The 23,099-nt window shown below is 41.2% G+C and overlaps 1 protein-coding gene across 1 annotated transcript; it reads left to right on the top strand.

The window, feature by feature from the left end:
• The first annotated feature begins 937 nt into the window (after positions 1 to 937).
• Positions 938 to 23,075, top strand: LOC104951567 (myosin-9-like). Its single transcript, XM_010778250.1, is given in 41 exon segments — positions 938 to 1,081; positions 4,804 to 4,994; positions 5,228 to 5,368; positions 5,455 to 5,611; positions 5,969 to 5,996; positions 6,372 to 6,465; positions 6,883 to 6,903; positions 7,938 to 8,030; positions 8,367 to 8,430; positions 8,701 to 8,799; positions 9,077 to 9,220; positions 9,786 to 9,881; positions 10,007 to 10,083; positions 10,631 to 10,825; positions 11,160 to 11,333; positions 11,578 to 11,751; positions 12,409 to 12,523; positions 12,989 to 13,179; positions 13,401 to 13,522; positions 13,893 to 13,962; positions 14,052 to 14,212; positions 14,829 to 14,937; positions 15,221 to 15,352; positions 15,453 to 15,659; positions 16,014 to 16,151; positions 16,284 to 16,407; positions 16,698 to 16,869; positions 17,030 to 17,242; positions 17,424 to 17,568; positions 17,652 to 17,858; positions 17,972 to 18,076; positions 18,767 to 18,919; positions 19,024 to 19,272; positions 19,524 to 19,736; positions 19,967 to 20,179; positions 20,320 to 20,481; positions 20,711 to 20,839; positions 21,374 to 21,462; positions 21,585 to 21,708; positions 22,858 to 22,923; positions 22,925 to 23,075. Coding segments are annotated over 40 exon segments (5,499 nt in total). The 5' UTR covers positions 938 to 1,081; positions 4,804 to 4,808; the 3' UTR covers positions 23,072 to 23,075.
• The last annotated feature ends 24 nt before the right edge of the window (positions 23,076 to 23,099 follow it).

The following is a 23,099-nucleotide window of genomic DNA, read 5'->3' as shown; positions in this document are numbered from 1 at the left end:
CCAGGAAAAATTTTGAAAGTATAAATGTATAAAACTGTTTATATGTTCATTTAAAAATGGTGCTGCAGCTTATTGCCTTGTTTAAGTGAAGCAATTTGTTTAGTTAATTAAATGAATAACTGCAAGTTCCTGAAGCTCGAGTTGAATTTCAGACTGCTTGTTTTCAACAGCCAAACTTGACAGGACATGAGGAGCCGGATATAGGCCTACAGGGGATGTTTGAAGATGTTTGATGTTTTGTTGTCATGAAACACAGGGGATTAATAAAGTACTTTGGTTCTGATTGATTCTGACTTTTGTGTCTTTTGATTGACTTACCAACTAGTTGGCCAGTTGTTTCAGATGAAATAATGAATTTATATATTTTTCCATGGGTTATTGTTGACAGCACACTGTTTATCCTCAGTATAAAAAATATCATAAAATAACCATGTGCTGATTTAGTACAGGATCTGACATGTTTTCTAAGTGACACTTAATTTGTCATGTTAACATGTCAACAGCTTATCTATTGCAGTATGTTAACCAACTAAGTAATTCCCAACTCGCTTAATCAGAATCTGAAATTAGTTTATTGCCAGGTTCGTTTACACATACATGTGTAAATAAATTGTAAGAGAAGGTAAACAAAATAAAGATTATAGAAGGAAGATGTAAAAATAAACTGCGATTTAATATAAAAAATAATAAAGACAAGTATTTACACCAAATTTAAATATAGCCTACAAAAGTAACCAAAAATAACTTTGTACAATGAGTATGTCATGTCGTTTTAACTTTAAAGAAGAATATGAGCCAAGAAAACCACACACTCCTAGTTAAGGGTCTTCTTTTTTACATTTGTGCGGAGCTCTTGAACGCAACACGGGGGAGGCGGGGTTTTTGGTTTTACCTGCGGAAGCTGCAGCAGGGCGGATTAAAGGTTCCCCCCCCAGAGAGCCACGCCTGAGCAGCAGCTGGGCCGCAGGACAGACGCAGAGACAGAAGAGGCTCGCGGTTCAAAGGAGAGAGAGTCGCTGCTGCTGAACACGGACACACACACACACCGAGCTCACCTACCGTGCCTGCAGCTGAAAACCAGGTGTGTTTCTTTATTGTTTTTATACAGAGCTGCTGCTGGGTGTAATTACTTTGTGAATAGACATTGTTGTGTTTAGTGTAGAAAAGTTTTCAGAAAAGTTTCATAAATCAGGGGGAGAAATGTGTTTGTTTTGCTGAAGATAACCAGGTGATCTCATCAGCAGACACAGAGGGGTCCTTTAAACAAACGCGTGTTAAATGATCAACGCATTGTCTCTGAATATTGATTTACTTGTCTTTTACATTGTTCATTTGATGAGTCTTGTGACATAAACTTAGATATAGCAGCTAACAGTCACTTCTCTTGCACACAGGACAAACGCCCACATGCATAACCAGTAGTATCAACCAGTTATATTTGCACAAGGAGCATGTATATCAAGACTGCTTCCAACTCAAACAGGTTAATTGAAATGTAAATTCAAAATTAAATATATACTGTTATTTTCAGTTGTGTGGTCACGCAACTTGAGTCTTACATTTGAAGAGTGTGTTGCATGTTTCCTCTTTACCAGGAAATATGAATATGCACAGTCACTCAAACAGCAGAACTATAGAAAACATGTGGTGAAAACATATTTTCTCCTCAACAATGCAGACTTCATTTCTGTCCCTTATCTAGTTTGGATCCTGCAGTGTACTTTTGTTCTTGTTGTTTGTCATGTGGTTTGAAGGAGATGATCTATCCTATTCTTTTTATAAAACAAGCTGCACATACCCTGCTGCTGCGTGTCTACCCTCAGGGTACAGAATTGACATGCAGTCACAAAAGAGGACCTGTGCTGAAGAAGATAAGACTGCTTCAGCTGTGTCATATTTCTACACTTCACGTGTGAAGAATAGTGTTAGTCTTCCTCTTTTGTTTCAGCCCGGAAATGAACCACGTCTGCCACATCTGCAGCAGCCTGCCTTATCCTGTTTTTACACACTAAGTCAAATACAGACATCTTGTTACGCTGATTCTTAAACACTATATTCACATGTTTGACATCTTCAGGTTGCTCAGAGCAGCTATCTACCCCCTAAACCGTAACATTTAAGAACGACCTCTCATTCATTCCCCTCATGACTAATAACTAACCTAACATAGTCAAACTGTTATCAGGCCCTCGGCTCGACAGCAGCCGGCTGCAGATGGTCGGGCCTGGGCTCCCTTTTGGGTCAGAGCCATGGAAGCCCGGATAAAGCAGGGATTGACTGACAGCCAAGGGCAGGGAGAGCAGGAAGAGACAGGAGATGCTGTTGAAAACGAGCACGATAAGAGCAAAGAACACAGATTAAACATGTTCATGCAGACAAGAAGAGTTGTAAGGCCAATAAGGTGACTCCAGTTTCCAGACATGGTTAAAGAGTCTTTACATTAAATCCTTGTGGGAAAAGCCTTCCTGTAAGACTTAAGTCCTGAGGTCAGGCATGAGTTCACTACTCTATATTTGAAGGGCAGGAATCGACACAGAAGAGTGGACATGCAGATTAAAGGCGTTCGTCTTGTCATTTTGAACCACGGTGTGTCACAATGTGCGGAGGCATAGAGTGAGCAACTTCCTGAGGAAGTTAAGCCATGGAGAGCGTTTACCAGCGACCACAAACATGTGAATGTCACAAGCTCTCGGTGTGGCCTTCGTGTTTTGTGGTATCAGCCTGATGGTGCTTTCAGGACCTTGTATATTTACTGTTTATTTGTCTCTCTAAGCTGAATGATAAAAACAGAAGCAATATATCTGTGTTCCTCTTCCTCCTCCCCCCCCGCAGAGAGTCTGAGCTCATAATGAACTTAAGAGAGACACAGATGACACCTTGTGCACTGATCCCTTTATCCCTCACTCTACACACACACAACTACGCATTCACACACACAACTACACATTCAGCGTTTCCTCTACCTATGAGGAGGACGCTGCTCTAAAGTGCTGCAGCAGAAACATTCATATTTTAACCTTTTGTGAGTATCTGTATAGATAATATCACATTTGATTCAGAGGAGGACAGTATTTGCTTGGTTTTAATTCAGTCATTGTATGTGTTGGACTTGATTGAATCACCTGATACTGAATTCAGTATCAGGTGATTCAATCAAGTCCAACCCAATGGAGGAGGGGTTGTTAGAAGACTGTGCTAAAGGGCCAAACTAGGCACTTTGAGTTAATCTCAGGGTATAAAACAATGTCATATTATCTTCAAGTTGTTCTCGCTTTTAATGTCTACTGTTTCATATCCATGAATGAGCATAGTTATTTGTAGGAACCTCTTGAAATGAGATGATTCATCACTAGTGGATTATTCTGTAAACAATACGTTTGTTTGTCAAATTAGTGAAAGCATAACGAAGGTGGTGAAATTCATCTTTTGAGGCTATTTGTCCTTTTTATGGTGAGTCTTCTCCAGGGTGTGGTCGGGGAGTAATGACATTTCTCTTTCTGCCCAGACTTGTTTCCCACATTCCTCCCTGCCTCTCGGGCTGCAAAGCATCCCTCCTCTGACCTTCTCCTACAACTCAGACTGTTGGAGGCTTTTAATGATCCGTGCCATTCCCACTGTCCTGAAGCCCCATATTAAATAACTGCTCATTTATCACCTGTGGTGGGTATTGCCTTTTAAAAGAGGGTTGTGGAAAATGAGGAGTGGGAGAAGGAATCGGGAATTTGTGGAATTCTGTCTAATGAGTTGGTGAGGAAGGAATTTGGGTCAGATTGGGAATAAATGGCAGACAGGTAGAAGTGTGGGACCTGTCGTACTGTAGATCTCAGGTGAAACGTGTTTAATTGTTTAGTCTGACTGTGTGGAGCCTCAGGTCATGAATAAACTGGGATAGACAGTAATTAAGCATGAAGGGATTTTTCCTCTTTATCTTAAGTAACATGACATTTGAAGTGCTTATGTTACAGTTTCAGGCATCAGACCCCATTTGTTTTTTGCACTAGGTTCATTACTTGTAGGTAAAGTGGTTGCATTCCTTATAATGATAATGAAATTACAGTGAAATCTGAAACGACAGCAGCTGTGGTGAAATGTGCCCAAACCTGTCCTCCTGTAACCTCCTGACAAAGGAGTATATTTCATCATCTTGAGAGTTTGTCAGTTCACAAACATCTGTTAAATATTTACGTGAAAAGCTATAGCTAAATGTCAAAACAAAAAATCCTTATTTGAACTTAACACTTCTCATCACACATGTCTTGAGCAGTGGCTTTGATCGCATGATGAGCAGCAATAAGTAAAACAAATATATGAAAAGAGATGACATGCAACAAGGCCTGACTATAATCCTGATGCTGAGCAAATATAGGAAGAATAATAATGGTACACAAGACTGAGTTATGTCCCTTTCAGTTTATCATGATGATTTAGAACCATTTGTGGCATTGGCACCATCAAACTTCAAAGCTTTTCAAATGCTCCTTAAATTATATTGGAAACCAATGACTGCAAATGAATACATCAAAAACTATAGATTAACTTCACTCTGTTCCTTCTAACACATAAAGTGACAAATCCGGAATCTGGGATCAATATTTTTTTTAGCCTTCTAAGTTTATTTCATGGGTATCTGTTTCCTGTGTTTTGGGGATCCGGGTTGATTGGGATGGGATTAGTGTAATGTTTTTAAAGATCCACAAATGAATACTGTACAAAAAAATATGATCCTCTTTCACATCAAAATATTTTCTTCTCGGTTAAGCTGTTAGCAATAAACTTATAATGTTCTCTTGCTCTGTCCTGAAGCCACAATGACGGACTCAGACAAGTTCCTGTATGGGGACCGCAACACGACGGGGAACCCCATGGCCCAGGCCGACTGGGCCACCAAGAAGCTGGTGTGGGTGCCCTCGGAGAGGCTGGGCTTCGAGGCCGGCTCCCTGAAGGAGGAGCAGGGAGAGGAGTGTGTGGTGGAGCTGACGGACTCTGGCAAGAAGGTGAATTCCTTTTAAAGTAATGCTGTCTTTGAAGGTGTAATCTGTAACATTTAAGCTTTACAATGTGTACAATTTACTAGAATTGATGGTTTATATGCATTATTTTGTTAGTTTATTTTAGTTTCTTTACCTTATCCTGTATATATTTGAAAGTTGATGACTTTCAGATGCTTTTCCTCAAAGTCTTGTCCAGGACAGTCTTCTGACAGGTGTCCCGTCTCTGTTCATTTCAGGTGAAGGTCAACAAGGACGACATTCAGAAGATGAACCCTCCCAAGTTCAACAAGGTGGAGGACATGGCGGAGCTCACCTGCCTGAACGAAGCCTCCGTGCTGCACAACCTCAAGGAGAGATATTACTCTGGACTCATCTATGTGAGTTCTGGTGGATGAATGTGTATTATCTCATGTTACAGATGAGTTTTCCTCTCTCACACACTAACTGTCCTCTCTGTTCCCAGACGTACTCCGGTCTCTTCTGTGTGGTGGTCAACCCGTACAAGAACCTGCCCATCTACTCTGAGGACATTGTGAACATGTACAAGGGCAAGAAGAGGCACGAGATGCCCCCCCACATCTACGCCATCACAGACACAGCCTACAGGAGCATGATGCAGGGTAACACAGCTATGTTTGTTAAGAAAGATATACATGGAGCCTCTTGAAATTGACATTTTTTGGCTATCAGAAAATTGTGAATAATGCTCCTATAGTGTGTCTAAATGTAACAATTCACTGGGGCATTCAAGGACAAAAAAGTCTCCAGTAAAACCACAGTTTTCACAATTTTACCCCATTTTATGTTTGCCCTATAGGACTAATGCAAAAAATACTGAATGCATCAAAATCAATGTTAATACTCATCATTCACTGTGAACATCTTTATTATTTAAATGTAACATATAGGTTGTTCTCTAAAGCTGCCTGTGTTTGGCCTGTCAACGTTTTTCATCTGATTTTTCCTCTTCCTCTCAGATCGTGAGGACCAGTCCATCCTCTGCACGTGAGTTAATCTTTCCTCTTTGTATCTTACTATTTTTGAAGCAGCGTTAACCTTTTTTTCCTTGGAGAGCACCGTGACAGATTTACACAGACCATGTCTAGTGTGTGTAGGATTAAGCTTAAACCTTAAATTGAGTGTAATTAAGCTACGCATTTCACAACAAAGCAATGCCAAATCTAGCTTTATGTCGATAAAGTCCACGGAAGTATTATATCAACAGATAGTTTGCAAGGTTATCAAGGGAATTGCAGATTTTTCCATTCATTTATCATACCTTTTATGCTTGTGTTTTGTAATGCCTTAGGGTCATGATTTCCAGTATTTTAACCTCTCTAATTGATGCGTCTAAATCTTTGTATGTATGTTTTTCTGCAGTGGGGAATCAGGAGCAGGAAAAACTGAAAACACCAAGAAAGTCATCCAGTATCTCGCCCATGTTGCCTCATCTTTCAAGTCCAAGAAAGAGCAGGTCAGTAAAAACTACTGCCTCTGGTTTTCCTTCCTTTCTTTTTTTCATCACCTCCTTTTCTCCTGATTCTCTCCTTATGGTTGACCAAAGATTTGGAAAGATCACGGATGGAAACCCCCTTTTATTTCTCCTCTCCTCCTTCCTGCCTCCTTTCCCCCTGATCTCCATATTAGTCTACCTGCACAAGCTGCACATTCCTCCTTCAGGCCGCGACGTGCCAGACTCACCTCTGAGTTAAAGTCATGCAGAACGCAGATCTGTGTATTTGTACTTGATATCTCTGTTTCACACGTTTTTACAAGAAATGTCTGATAAATAACTTCCGTATGATTCTTCAGGTGACTCGAGGTTTGCAGTTATGTTATTTTTGTGCTCAATGCAAATGTTTGAAACTTCCCTTTTTCACCTTTTCTCCAGGGCAATGCAGTTTTGTCACATGTGAGTTCATCTCCGACTATTTATGTACAACATGCTACTTTACTAACCAGGAGCGTTTTTGCTGTCTTTGTCTGGGTTTTGAAGGATATACATTCAAATGTTACTGAAATGCAACCTCTGTCTTTAAAAGTATTGTTTTAGATTTGTATTTAAAACATGCCAACTTCTTCTCTTACATAGAGTTAGAAAACTGGTCGATATCACTCACTTGCACATTGATTGTACATTGAATGTGAAGCTAGTGTCTGCAGATTGTTAGCTTAGCTTAACATGAAGCGAGGAAAAAAACAAGACCATTAAAACATAACTTGACATTTAACACACTGTAACGTTATCTCGCAGAAGCAGGCCAGCAAATATCTCCTGTTTTATGTCGCAAAGCTAACTTGCTTCTAGCCTTAGCCCTATAGTTGGCTTACATTCATTATGCAAAGCTAACTTGCTGCTAGTTATCCGTATAGTTAGCTTACATGAAAGAAAGGGACATCACTCGTCAAATTCTTGGCAAGAAGGCACATAAGTGGATTTCCACAACACCTTTATTAGGTGATTGTACTTACCCAGCAGCTATTGAATATAATCAATCTGGTCAGTCTTGATTTTGTTATTGTTATGTACATTGTTTTGGGATGAAACTGTTGACTCTTGCATTTCCTTTGGGGGATCTTTGCTAACTGGCGTGTGTGCTTCCTGTGTTTTCTTGTTTGTGCCTGCATGGACAGGTTTGAGTGCTTGAGTGGGCTTGCTGGTATGTGTGTTGGAATGTGCAGGATTCAGTATTTGTGTGTGCGCGGTTCATTGTGCAATGATTATATCCCTTCAGGTCACTCTTTTGTATATGCAGCCTGAAATAATTGTTTTAAAAGATGAGTGATTGCACAGATCTAATGTTTGTATTTTCCAATGACAAATCTGCACCGCTGCAAGAAAGAGCATGAAGTAAAGCTGTGCTTGCCTGACTGACTTGCAGCTTAAAGCCATGAAAAAGTGTTGTATTGTAGTTTAAAGTTTCTTATACCTGTCCTCTCCGTCAGGGGGAACTGGAGAAACAGCTGCTGCAAGCTAACCCAATCCTGGAGGCCTTCGGAAACGCAAAGACCGTCAAGAACGACAACTCCTCACGATTTGTAAGAGAGATACTTGAACAACCGAAATGTTGCTTTCTTTCTAAATGATAAACTAAAGGTGGAATAAACATCTTAGGTATCAGTGCATGTTAAACACCCCCACTCTGCCCACATTAAACGAGGGAGAAGATCACAGAGAAAAGCACAAATAACTCTTTAATATGAAATAACCAAACGTTGTATATCTTCAGCAAGTTCATTTGGGTTCAACAATTTTTGACAAGTTCTTTTAGACCTTTTTTGTTTTTGTTTTAAATATTCTTTACATTCAAGCTTAAAACATCAATCAAAGTTTTAGCTCTTCATATCCAAATGATTTGACTTCTTCTCTTGCAGGGAAAATTCATCAGAATCAACTTTGACGTCAACGGATACATCGTTGGAGCCAACATCGAAACTTGCATCCTTTTATAAAAATGTTTATTAGCTTCTCAACTGTTGTACAAACAGCTGGATTCACCTGCTTTTTGGCCCCAGGGGGGAAAAGTAGCCCCCCCCTAAAGAATTTTGCCACGTGTGACAGAAACCATCAGAATTTCCATCCAGCTAGTTTGTGAAATTAGTTTGAGGATATTTATAATTTAAGCCTTGTTTCAGCAAAAAAAATGTCAGTGCAAGATGCTTCTTTTCTGCTGCTTTTTTGTTTCGTCCTTGACTGAAATGTTACCAGATCTTTTGGAGAAGTCCCGAGCTATCCGACAAGCCAAAGAAGAGAGGAGCTTCCACATCTTCTACTACATGCTGACCGGAGCAGGGGACAAGCTGCGCTGTAAGACATTTTATTACAATACTTTCACAGTGAATGAAAGTAGCAAAGTAAATGTGGTTTATTGAAAGATGCACGGGACATGCTCAATAGTTCAAGAGCCCAGACAGTCCTAAAGCATTAAGAGATACAAGGGAAGTAGTCATTTAGATTAAATAGAATTGCTTTACATTTTTCAAGTGTGTACAAAATACAACTGTACTGAAAATGAACTGCCAGATCGCTCTCATCACGTAGGTTAAAATGCGTAATTCTCCAATTGCTCATTTCCCCCATCTAGCTGAGTTGTGTCTGGAGGATTACAGCAAGTACCGTTTCCTGTCCAATGGAAACATGACGATACCGGGCCAGCAGGACACCGACCTGTTCAATGAGACCATGGACGCCTTCCAGATCATGGGCATCCCAGAAGACGAAAGGATTGGTACCTATCATCGTCTTTCTTTCTGACTTCTCTAGAGGGCTTATTTCGTTTGTTGATAAAAGGTTCCATTTTGGACTTCTGGTAACAATATGGAGCTGTATTTCTAAAATTGTCACAATTTCACTCAATACGGCCCAATATAAAAAAAATACAAATTTTTCTCAGTGGGGTTTACAATTACAGAATACGACACCTTCTGTCCTTAGACCCTCTTATTGTACAAGGAAACCCTCCCAAATAAATCTCACTATTAATGGGGTAAGAAAAATGTCTGCCGAGTGTTTAACACTTAAACCATTGGTCCAAGAAATTCAGAAATATGTCAGCAAAGGCTGTAGAACTGCAAGCTATTAGACAATGCAAGATTTTAAATACTCTGCAACAAACACACAATTCTCCTTTTTGAGAAGGTGGAACAAAGAAGAACATTTGATTAATTATGTCATTGTTGCAGTTTATAATTGTTTTGCATGGGGTGAGTTTATCGATTGTGTGGTGGAACCTATTCATGTGATGTCTTGATCGCTGCAGCACACGGTGACCTCTGTTTCTGTGTGTTTGTCAGGTCTGCTGAAGATCGTGTCGGCCGTGATGCAGTTGGGGAACATGAGCTTCAAGAAGGAGCGTCACACTGATCAGGCCTCCATGCCAGACGACACTGGTACACACACCTACGCATTACCACAACCACCACCATCATCATCGTCATTTCCTGTGTGCATGCTCTATGTCTCGCTTCACTTGCTCAAAACTTCATCTCATTCAATCACCTTGTTTCACCCCCAGCTGCCCAGAAAGTGTGTCACCTGCTGAGCATCAACGTGACTGACTTCACACGAGCCATCCTGTCCCCCAGAATCAAGGTCTGCAGAGCCATCAGTACCAAAGTGTTTATTTGAAATGAATTAATATGAAACGTCAACTTTTTTTTCTTATGCAAATTTAAAGAAAGTTGACCTAATGTCTGGATATGGAGAGAATTTGACTTTTGTATCACTTCTGATTGACTTTGATGTTTGAATATTTTACAAATCTAATCTCAAATAAATGAGCATAACTTTGTCTATAAAATGTTGCAGGGATGACACATTTGTGTAGGCTAACCTCGAAGTTAGCTCTGCCCTGTGGGCCAAAAGGATATTTCCATTCGATGTTCTGTATCTGCAGAACATTTGCTCTGCAGGAAACAAAAATGTATTATACTTTCACATTTGGTTCAGCCAAATAAACACCACTTTAACTGAAAACCCATTAAAAAGTATATATATACGGGAACTAAAACTAATTTCCATTTTTCATGACTCACTACTCCATCACAGTTTTTGCAAGTTTTCCTATTTAATGAAGTACGTAGTTCTGCAGATGATTATCTCTGTACCGCAGGATGACAGTGGAGTATTTGTTTTGCAGGTTGGCAGGGACTATGTGCAGAAGGCGCAGACACAGGAGCAGGCTGAGTTTGCCATCGAGGCTCTGGCCAAAGCCTCTTACGAGAGGATGTTCCGCTGGCTGGTGATGAGGATCAATAAGGCGCTGGACAAGACAAAGAGACAGGGAGCCTCCTTTATCGGCATCCTGGATATTGCTGGATTTGAGATCTTTGAGGTGAGGCATTCAATGCTTGACAGATTAATAGTTGTGCAGCTCTAGTTGTGTGATCAGACCGAACACAACTCTGATGCAATTGTGTCAGCGTTACAGCAGTCTGGTTAATGCTGCATTTATTTATATTATATATATATATATACATACACACACACACACACACACACACACACACACACACACACACACACACACACACACACACACACACACACACACACACACACACAGGGCAAACCAGACAAAGAAGTCTGCAACATAGTCACTTCCCGGAAAGAACGCCGGTTTCATTTCCTGTGGTTGACTAATGGTTGCTCTAATTCTCTCCTTAAAGTTGAACTCATTCGAGCAGATGTGCATCAACTACACCAACGAGAAACTGCAGCAGCTCTTCAACCACACCATGTTCATCCTGGAGCAGGAGGAGTACCAGAGGGAGGGCATCGAGTGGAGCTTCATCGACTTCGGCCTCGACCTGCAGCCCTGCATCGACCTCATCGAGAAACCTGTAAGACATCCCCCAGTTATTATCATTCCTCCTCAAGACTCATTTATAACACAGACGGCACTTGTCTTAACCTGAAGTATTACTCACAAGCGTTCTTCTGCAGAAGTCACTGGCTGTAGTAAATATAAAAAACAGTTGTACAACACGAGCTGAGGCACGTTGACCGTACAAAAATGAATAAACAAGCTTGTTTCTTTTGAACTGCAGGCTGACTTTCATTTGTTTTTTCCTCCGTGCATCACAGGCCGGTCCTCCAGGCATCCTGGCTCTGCTGGATGAAGAGTGCTGGTTCCCCAAAGCCACGGACAAGAGCTTCGTGGAGAAGGTCATTCAGGAGCAGGGGACGCACCCCAAGTTCCAGAGAGCCAAGAAACTCAAGGAGGATGCAGATTTCTCCATCATGCACTATGCTGGAAAGGTCAATAATGAACCTTGTTTGTCTTAAAATAGTTGTGCTAATGAAGAATGACGTTTTCACAAGTGGTTTATTATTATAGCATATTTTGATAAATGCATGAACAAGATGGTAGGATTTTGATATTCTAATCAATGGAAGGGGAAATATTTGTTTTTCTTTATTTTATTTTTGGTTATTATAAGTTGTATTGATCTATAAGATGGAACCATATTTTAGCAACAAATTGCAACTTAAGATTGATCAAATAAAGGATTATGATCCAACTAGTAATTACATCACCATGTAAATGTACTGGAGTAAAAACTACATTATTTTCCTCTTACATTTAGTGAACTAGAAGTATAGAGTAGCATAAAATGGAAATACTCAGGTAAACTACAAGCTGCTGAAAATGTAGTAGATAGTGAGTAGTTGCTTTCCACCACTAGAGGGCTGTGTATTTACAACATAGTCTTCTGGGTCAAATATATAAGTAGAGAACTTTGTCTTGAAGAATAACTTCTTCACCAATTACATATGTAATGCATTGAATTTGCAAATAAAATATTTGCACAATGCTTCAGAATAAAAAGGAGGTTCATTAAGTCAGGTAATAATAATAATGTTTTTTTATTAACCTTAACTTCTTGAAATAAAAGCGTCTCTCCTCTGGTGCAGGTTGACTACAAAGCAGACTCATGGCTGATGAAGAACATGGATCCTCTGAACGAGTGCGTCGCCGCTTTGTTCAACCAGTCTACAGACAAATTAACCTCAGACCTGTGGAAAGACAGTAAGTGTTGTTAATGAACTCATCCGAAATCTCATATTGCTTAGTGTAATAAGGTACTATTGGGACTGAAGTTACTGGAAATGCAAGATTAAAAAAAAGTTGTGTTTTTATGACATTTAAGGTCCATGACATGATGAAGTAAAAGTAGTCATACCATAGCGTAGAATTACAGTTTACACGTATTCATGTATGTGATAAAAAAAAAAAAACTGATTTAAGGCATGTTTCTTGGTTTTGTTTTTCTTATTTGGCTGGTAAAGAAATACGTTTGGAATTTTGAGCAAAGTTCATGTGTAGACAAACCAGGTGAATAGGTAAAAAGAGAGAAAGAAAAAAATTACACTATTGCAAGAAAACTTAATATATTCAAAATGTAACGTGTAAAAGTAAAGTAGCATAACATTGAAATACTCCGTACTGTGTACATGAGTAAACATTCTTGCTCAATTTCCCTGTGTCTTGCAGTGGACCGTATTGTGGGCCTGGATAAGGTGGCAGGGATGTCCGACTCCATGCACGGTGCGTTCAAGACCCGTAAGGGCATGTTCCGCACGGTGGGCCAGCTCTACAAGGAGCAGCTCGGTAACCTCATGGCCACGCTCAGGAACACAAACCCAAACTTCGTCCGCTGCATCATCCCCAACCACGAGAAGAAGGTACAGCACAAAGAACTATACTCGAGTACAAGTGAAGGCGCATTAAAACATTGAATTACTAATGTGCGCTGCCATTTGGACGCCTTCAAAGGAATAACTTTTAACAAAGACAAAAGTCTGAAAGATGAATGCTTGAGAACAAAAGTGTTCTGCTTCACTCGACATCTGTATTATAAACTGAACAGGTTTGTAATTATTTAATTTGATTGTTTCTCCTTCAGGCTGGTAAACTGGAGCATCACCTGGTTCTGGACCAGCTCCGGTGTAATGGAGTCCTGGAGGGGATTCGTATCTGCAGACAGGGCTTCCCCAACCGCATCGTCTTCCAGGAGTTCAGACAAAGGTTTTCAACTTCTTTTTTTCCTAGTATTTAAGAAAGATAATTAAATTCTTCAACATAATTTCCCCCCCTTTTTTACTTTCACGTTAACCTGACACACATTTACTCTATGAGTTATCCATTCTGGTCTAAACTTAAAGTTCTCAATTAGGACAGACATGAAAAGGAAAAAAAAAACATTAAGATAAAAAAACAGAGATCATTCACAGACTTGCATCCACAGGTTACTTTATCTTCCAAAGTTAGTGGTGAGATAAAAGAAATGTAAAGATTGGCACATTTTTATTCTGAAAAAATTGCTCTCCCTAATTCAAAATGTAGAAGAATTCTAATACTGTTTGAGTAATTTCTATTCTGCTGCTCTGTCTCTCAGGTATGAAATCCTCACTCCCAACGCCATCCCAAAGGGCTTTATGGACGGCAAGCAAGCCTGTGTGCTCATGGTAAGAACAAGGCATTTTTGGAAGTAAGCAGATCACATAGAAGAAGAACAAGTTTTAGGACTTGCGTAACTTCATGTTTTCCTCTCCAGATCAAATCCCTGGAGCTGGACCCCAACCTGTTCAGGGTCGGTCAGAGTAAAGTGTTCTTCAGAGCCGGGGTCCTGGCCCACCTGGAGGAGGAGCGAGACATTAAGATCACCGACGTCATCATCAGCTTCCAGGCCTGGTGCAGAGGATACGTGGCCCGCAAGTACGAAACAAATCTAACATTTAAAAAATGTTATCAAGCTACATATTTGTGTACTTTTACTCAGTTTTCGGCTTGTTTTTGCCAAATAAAATGAATACATTTAGCTTAACAGGATGAGAGAACCAGAGGTGGAAAGTAACTAAGCATTTTATTCAAGTGCTGTAATTGTACTTGAGTATTTACACTTTGTGCTACATTATACTTCTACTTTACTACATGTTGGAGGCATATGTTGTGCTTTTGACTCCAGAATGTTTATTTAAAAGCTTTAAACGTTGTAGATGAGTAATACAAATTTACAAATATACAAATAAGTGATGATATATTGGTATAGATGAATTACCCAGCAGTATCTTAATAAAAGCTTTGAATGTATCAATGATTTTAAACTAATCGTATAATATACTATTTCCTTCTCCGATGAAAGAAGTACTGTTAGACCAATTTGATGGTGATACTTTTGTACTATTTACTCTAATACAACTTTGAATGCAGGACCTCTGGTTGTAACAAAGTTTTTTATAAATATCTGACTATTTTTGGCACCGCTAAATAGACCACTAAACAAGACACAATAGCAAATATGTTATTTATTCGGTTTTGTTTTGCACTTCAGAGCCTTCGGCAGAAGACAGCAGCAGCTGTCTGCCATGAAAGTGATCCAGAGGAACTGTGCTGCTTACCTCAAACTGAGGAACTGGCAGTGGTGGAGGCTTTTCACCAAGGTAAGAGATTCATGACGTAGCTTTCATCAATGTGTCACTAAAGGTTTGAAAAGCCTCCAATAGAGGCGACTGGACACATTACTACTTATATTTTACAAAAAATGCAGTTCCTTAAAAGAAAATAATAAGAACCCTGTTGGCGTAAATGTTCAAGTTGAGCTGCAAATCCACATTTTTGCAACTCTTTGATTTTAGAGTTTTTCCATGAGTGCTATTTCATCCACTCTAGGATGGCCAAACATCATAATCTGTTTTTAATAACGTCGGGTAAATCTTCTTCCAGGTGAAGCCTCTGCTGCAGGTCTGCCGGCAGGAGGAGGAGATGCTGGCTAAAGAAGACGAGCTGGTCAAGACGAAGGAGATGCAGCTGCAAGCTCAGGAGCAGCTCAAAGATTTTGAGACCAAGCAGGATCAAGTAGGAGTCTCAAAAATAACACCAGAGTAAATTATTGGTCAATGTTAAATCTATGAAAGATGATCATTTCTCCCTTTTGACTTTGTCTCCCCCCTCGTAGCTGAACCAGGAGAAGTCGGCTCTGCAGGAGCAGCTGCAGGCGGAGACAGAGTTGTGTGCCGAGGCCGAGGAGATGAGATCCCGTCTGTCCGCCAGGAAGCAGGAGCTGGAGGAGATGCTGACTGAGATGGAGTCTCGCCTGGAGGAGGAGGAAGAGAGGGTCACCCAGATGGGTACCGAGAGGAAGAAGATGCAGCAGAACATCACGGTCAGTTCAAGTGGCATCCTTAGTAAAGTCTTAATGTAATTAAGAAAACAAATCATGAAATAACATTTAAAAACAGAAGAAAAAAGGATGGGACAAGTTTAAGATTTTAGTTTTTACTAAAGGCCCCAGAATAGTCCGGGCATTAAATCAAACCTTTGTCACTTTAATTAAAAAGGCAGGCACATATCTAAATATCCCCAAACATCAATCAGTAGCTAAATCACCATTGTGTGACTTCATTAAAACGAAACTCTTTTATTACTTATATCATACGGGTTACGGAATGTTAGATGTGATCAAATAACTGTATTGTTTTAGGATGAACATTACTAATTGTTCATGTTGTTCTTTCAGGACCTGGAGCAGCAGCTGGATGAGGAGGAAGCAGCGAGACAGAAGCTCCAGATGGAGAAGGTCACCACAGACTCTAAGCTGAAGAAGCTGGACGAGGAGATCATGATGCTGGACGACCAGAACAACAAGCTCAACAAGGTCTCCTATAACGAGTCAACTTCACACACTTTGATTCATATACGTTCCAGCTGCGCAGTGACGCTGTTTGTAGGAAAAATGCAACGTAAATAGAACGAAACCATGACATGCTCTTGTTTTTTTAAACCTCAGGAGAAGAAACAGATGGAGGAAAGAATCTCCGAGTTCACCACCAACTTGACTGAAGAGGAGGAGAAGTCCAAGAGCCTTCAGAAACTCAAGAATAAACATGAAGCCATGATCACAGATTTGGAGGGCAAGTATTTGTCTTTTCATGTGTGTTTCATAATGATTTTAACTAAGCTAAAAAGTGAAGATGCAGCCTAGCGAACCTACATGCAGCTAATGAATAATCCTTAATCAAGAAGTGGCTTTGTGGCTCACTTATCTGTTTCGGTGCTGTGAAAGATCGAGCCTGATAACAGACGTTTCACTCAAAAAACAAAAACAAATTCCCTTCTGTCCTTTTTTATCTCTACACTTGTACCTGTTGAATGTTTTTTTTTTGTTGTCCTTATTAGATAATAATTGTCTTCTCACACACAGATCGTCTAAGAAAGGAGGAGAAATCCCGTCAGGAGTTGGATAAGAACCGCCGTAAACTTGAGGGAGACTCCACCGATCTCAACGACCAGATCGCAGACCTGCAGGCTCAGCTCGCTGAACTCCGAGCTCAGTTTGCCAAGAAGGAGGAGGAACTCCTTGCTGCTCTTTCCAGGTTTTTATAATAATAACTATTAAGCAACAACAAAAAGACTGTGATGGCTTTCCTTTTGCCATAGTCTGCTTCAAATCATCAGTTTTAGATCCACTCACCGGGGATTATCTTGAAAGTGAATGTATGTTGATCTAATTTCTCCTCTTCGTCTCACCTTCAGGATCGAGGAGGAGGCCGCAGCCAAGAACTCGGCCCAGAAGAAGATCCGGGAGCTGGAGGCTCAGATTTCTGAGCTTCAGGAGGATCTGGAGCTGGAGAGGCAGGCGCGCTCCAAGGCGGAGAAACACCGCAGGGACCTGGGAGAGGAGCTGGAGGCGCTGAAGACCGAGCTGGAGGACACGTTGGACTCCACCGCAGCACAGCAGGAGCTCAGGTGAGAGTCAAGCTGCTGAAGACTTGTAGTGTAAATGAGTGTTTTGTCAGAAATAGTTAGAATGACAGATTGAAGCATTCATGTGGGAGGTCTTTTAGGGCAAATATGTTTACATTTGATTTGTATCGCCTCTGTTCTTCTCCTATGTCTTGTTTGTTTATTCCTCATTTGGTGTCTGCAGGTCCAAGCGTGAGACAGAGGTCTCCCATCTGAAGAAGAATCTGGAGGAAGAGGCCAAGATCCACGAGCAGCAGATGGCTGACACGAGACAGAAACACAACCAGGCATTTGACGAGATCAATGAACAGCTGGAGCAGGCCAAGAGGGTAAGGAGTCAGAAGAGAGTGATCCTCGATGACAAACATCTGAATAACGCCACTAACATGCGTCTTGTTTGCCGCTCCCGCAGAACAAGGTGTCGGTGGAGAAAGCCAAGCAGGCCCTGGAGAGCGAGTGGAACGAGTTGCAGATTGAGATGCAGAATCTGACTACAGGGAAGGGAGACTCTGAACACCGTCGCAAGAAAGCTGAAACCCAGGTTCAAGAACTGCAGCTCAAATTCGGAGAAAGTGAGCGACATAGGCTGGAGACGTCAGACAACACCGTCAAGCTGCAGGTACAGTGAGGACTTCTGGATAAGTACGATCAAAGGACGACCGTTTGGGAAACAATTTGATGATGGGCTTTTTATATTGAATAAGAATAAATGTTCTTTTCTTTTTTGTTTAGTCGGAGCTAGACAATGTGAACAACCTCCTGAGTGTTGCAGAGGGCAAGAACATCAAATCCAGCAAAGACTTTTCTGCTACCGAGTCTCAGCTGCAGGATACACAGGTACACACATGAATGCATACATGTTTATTTGATGTCTTACTAAAGTCTACTGGTGTCTCTCTTCCAAGCTCAAATGAAACTGAAACAAGGACTTGTTTTCGATAAGTGATGGAACAAATACTTTTTAAGTAATCTTGTCCCACGTTAGGATTTGCTGCTTTTTTTTATTATTTAAAATGTTATAAATTGAATCTCTTTGGGTTTTATTGACCAAACAATCATTGGAAAATACCATCTGCATGGTTATCTGATAACAAGTATCACTTGTTGCAGCCCTGATGTCTTACACTATAGATAACTTACAGGATACAGTTTTCTTATTTTGTTTCAAATAATTATAACATTATCACATGTTTTTAAATGCAGTGTGACACACACCTTGCACTGATATCAGTATCCCCAGTTTCCATATATTATTTTATATTTATTTAGATATCGTAGAAAAAATGATCACTTTTGAATGTTTTATTCACTGTGACTGAAAGTGATCCAGTTCCTGCACCTTCACAGTGACTCACTGTTTGTCATGCTGCAGGTTTTCTGCGTGACTGTTGATTGTGCAAATTAATCAAGATGTTAAAAAATGCAGGAGAAAAGGAAACATTACACAAGTTTAAGACTAAGCAAAAAGTTCAAAGTTTTTATAGAATTTGTTGTCCTAATGTGTTTTTGTCCTTCTCTTTCCTGCAGGAGTTGCTCCAGGAGGAGACCCGTCAGAAGCTCTCCCTCTCCACCCGCCTGAGGCAGATGGAGGACGAGCAGAACAACCTGAGGGAGATGCTGGAGGAGGAGGAAGAGAGCAAGAAGAACGTGGAGAAGCAGGTCACCTCTCTGCAGACCCAGGTCGGTGCTCTGTCCTCTGGCCTTATCATTAAACAGGGTTTTTTAGTATAACTTGAACTCATTTCATTCTTGTCCTTCTAATTCCCCCCTTTCTGTTTCCTCAGATGGCAGACCTGAAGAAGAAGCTGGACCAGGAGGTCTCCACCCTGGAGGGGGCAGAGGAGGGTCGCAAGCGAGTCCAGAGGGAGTTTGACAGCTTGACGCAGCAGCTGGAGGAGAAGAGCGCGGCCTACGACAAACTGGACAAGACAAAGACGCGTCTGCAGCAGGAGCTTGACGACATGATCGTAGACCAGGACCACCTGAGGCAGATCGTCTCCACCCTCGAGAAGAAGCAGAGGAAGTTTGACCAGGTATCATGTCAACAGTGTATTTTGTTGTATTTAATTGATTCACTAAAAACTGCTTATTTTATGGACTATTTAAGGAGAACCACATTTTAAACTGTAATTTGCTTTTATATGCAACCAAACCATAACAAAGAAACAAAGACTCTCAAATACAGAAATGTGGCTGCTGTGAATGAACAAATGTTGATTAAAAAAAAAGTTTTCAGTGTAAAGCTGACCCCAAACTGCTTTCTCCTGCTTTCTCCTTTCCCTAGATGCTGGCCGAAGAGAAAACCATTTCCACTCAGTATGCAGAGGAGCGGGACAAGGCTGAGGCCGAGGCCAGGGAGAAGGAAACACGAGCGCTGACTCTGGCCCTGGAGTTGGAGACCATGTCAAGCCTTAAAGACGACATAGAACGCACCAGTAAGCTGCTCAAAGCCGAGATGGAAGACTTGGTATCCTCAAAGGACGACGTCGGCAAGAGTGTAAGACAAAACACGGGAATCTCTTAGTGCATAGAGAGTTGGACTGGGTTAGATCCAGCATTGGTTTTGCTATAAATATCAACAACAGAATAAGTTACTTTACATTTTATTCAAGAATTTAAGATGGCATCATTGATCCTAGGAGATAATATGAGTAAATTGTTGCTTATAAATGTTACCCCTCCTCAGCAACTGGCCGATGTATGAAAATGCAACCTCTTTGTCCGCAGGTGCATGAGCTGGAGAGGTCAAAGCGTGCCACGGAGCAGCAGCTGGAGGAGATGAAAACTCAGCTGGAGGAGCTGGAGGACGAGCTGCAGGCCACAGAGGACGCCAAGCTGCGCCTGGAGGTCAACATGCAGGCCATGAAGGCCCAGTTTGACCGAGACCTGACGGCCAGAGACGAGCAGGGAGAGGAGAGGAGGAAACAGCTGGTCAAACAGGTACAGAACACAAACCCTAAACTGACCTTTCTACACAAAAGCTTTGTTTTGTTGTATTCTACAATTGTGCAAACAGTTAATTTCTAGACAATGCTGAATTATAGTTTGACTGAGCAACCTTTTATTTTCCTCTCCCTCAGGTGCGTGAGATGGAAGTCGAGCTGGAGGATGAACGTAAGCAGCGCTCTCTGGCCCTCTCGTCCAAGAAGAAGCTGGAGCTGGACCTGGGAGAGCTCGAAATCCAGATCGATGCTGCCAACAAAGGGCGTGATGAGGCCCTCAAACAGCTGAAAAAGCTCCAGGTAAAAAAGCACATCATGCTGCACTGGCCAACTGCGTTTTCTGCAAACCCACAACATGAGATGATCAATTATTAAATAAAGAACTTTATCTGATCATAAATGTACAGATTGGTTGTGTAAGCACCTGTCTCTTTAGACGTGAGTCTCGTTTGTTCACACACTGATGGAAATGCCCTCCCCATGCTGGATGTCTAACTGCAGCACTGCTCTCTGTGTGTCTGATCTCCAGGCCCTGGTGAAAGATCAGATGAGAGAGCTGGAAGAGCTGCGTCTGTCCAGAGACGAGGCTGTCAACGAATCCAAGGAGACCGAGAGGAAGCTCAAGGCCATGGAGGCTGAAGCCCTGCACTTCCAGGAGGTATGACAGTCATAGTGCAAACAAACCGTAACATTTTGACACCTGTCCTGACGTGGTAAAATAACCTGGTGTAGAATTTATTTTGACCAGATAACAAAGATGAGGTATATGACATCAAATAATATAGTATGGTCAAATGAAACAAATCTAATAAACCGTATGTTTCAAATGGGCAGTAGTTGTTTATTTGACGTCAATCAAGGGGCGTCTTTAACTATCAGTATATACTGTATGTGAGAACACTGTCATCAAAGGAAGCTTCTATTTGCTCCTGATGAATACAAATGATCTTGGAATAAATGGAATTGCTGCAAAAAGGGAAGCTTAATGAGGAATCTTTGTGGCACATAATACTTGCATCATGATAATGGTATGTAAAAGCACATTGGAAGGCTGGCTCTGTTCAGTTGATGAATGTTTTTTTTAAGATATCATTTTCATTTCGTTTTAATTTCTCCTGGTTATGGCCCCAACAGCCTCTGCAGTATCAGCCTTTGAAGTACTTCATATGTTTGTGTCTTCTGTATGCTCCAGGATCTTGCCACTGCTGAGAGACTCAAGAGACAGATTCAGAACGAGAGGGACGAGATCCAGGAAGAGATGAGCAGTAGCAACACAAAGAAGTATGAACCAAAAGACGTTGTTGTAGTATATAAAAGTATATGCATCCACATATCACAGCATCAAAAGAAATCCACAAGTTTGTCTCTAACTGTTGCTCCTCTTCCTCCCTCGTTGTTTGCAGTTCTCTTCTGGCAGACGAGAAGAGGAGGCTGGAGGCTCGTATCACGCAGCTGGAGGAGGAACTGGAGGAGGAGCAGCTCAACACCGAGATGGTCAACGATCGTTGGAAGAGATCCGCACTGCAGGTACGGACACGCTGCATCTCACATATGTTGATCATTGCAAACTTAACTTTTTGCTACTTAGTGTTCAGCAGAAGAGACGGGATGTGTTTCACGTTGTCAGGCCGGTTATTGTGTTATTAATGAAATGTCAAGAAATCTTTATTTGGGGGACAGAATTTGTTTGAAAAATGATTAAGTCATGTTGAGTGGACTCTATGGGTAACAGCAAAGAAACTGCCTGAGTAAGGCAACTTTATTTATATAGCCCCTTTCAGCACTCGACAGTTCAAAGTGCTTTACAAAATAAAAACAAAAGACATTTAAGAATAAATACAGCATAAACACATTATTAAATGGCATTTAAAAACAGGCATAAAAAAACAAAGATAATAAAATACATAAATAAACACAGCAGGTACAGAATACATGACTAAAAGGCATACTGCAGTGTGAGTATGAGCAGCTCAATTAACAGCAGCGGCAAATAGATATGTTTTTAGTCTGACGTGCATGATCGAGGCAGTTTATTGTTCCAGATTGTCGGGGCATAATAGCTAAACGCTGCTTTTCCATGTTTAGTTCTTATTCTTGGAACAGAGAGTAACTAAATGAAGAAACGTTAAAGGTCACCTATTGTGCAAAATCCACTTTTTCATTTCCTCTGTGTAAAGAGATTCTGAAAGTTTCATGAAAAAAGACTCGCTCTCTTTTTGTCCGGATCCATTTCTATGGATTTTCGATTTCTGAAAATAAGCTGATCAGATTTTGGCCCCATTTATGATGTCATAACGATTTTTTGGCTTGTGTAACCATTAGCCAATCACCAACCAAGATAACACCGACCCACCTTATCACCTGAATCTCCTCCTAGAGCACCATTGTGTTCTTTTTAACCAAATATCTCTCAGAGGGGCGTGGGGAGTGGCTCCTTATTTTCATCTAAAGTAACAGACCCAGAATCAGCAGTTTTGAAACGGGGCTGAAACAGAGGGGATTATGGGAAGCTACAATGATCTGTTTGGTATTTCGAGCCAAACACTTCAGAGACATGTTTTGTATATATCTGAGACCTATAATATATTGATGAAAGGGGTATAATAGGGGACCTTTCAGATGAACTTAGGGATGACTGATGTTTGACGAAGCCTCTCACGGTGTTTCTGCCCTCAGACCGAGCAGCTGACCACAGAGCTGGGTGCAGAGCGCAGCGGCTCCCAGCGGCTGGAGGGGGCTCGGCTCCCAGCTCGACCGCCAGAACAAGGAGCTGAAACTGAAGCTGCAGGAGCTCGAAGGAACCATCAAGTCCAAGTATAAGTCCTCCATCACCACCCTGGAGGCCAAGATGGGTCAGCTGGAAGAACAGCTGGACATCGAGTCAAAGTGAGTGTAGACAGTTTGAAATGCCATTTAGA

The sequence above is a fragment of the Notothenia coriiceps genome, unplaced genomic scaffold (assembly GCF_000735185.1).
Source record: "Notothenia coriiceps isolate Sejong01 unplaced genomic scaffold, NC01 NC01_scaffold00019000, whole genome shotgun sequence".
NCBI classification, from domain to species: Eukaryota; Metazoa; Chordata; class Actinopteri; order Perciformes; family Nototheniidae; genus Notothenia; species Notothenia coriiceps.
The sequence above is the reverse complement of the archived record's forward strand: the minus strand, read 5'-3'. Positions and strand labels throughout refer to the sequence as shown.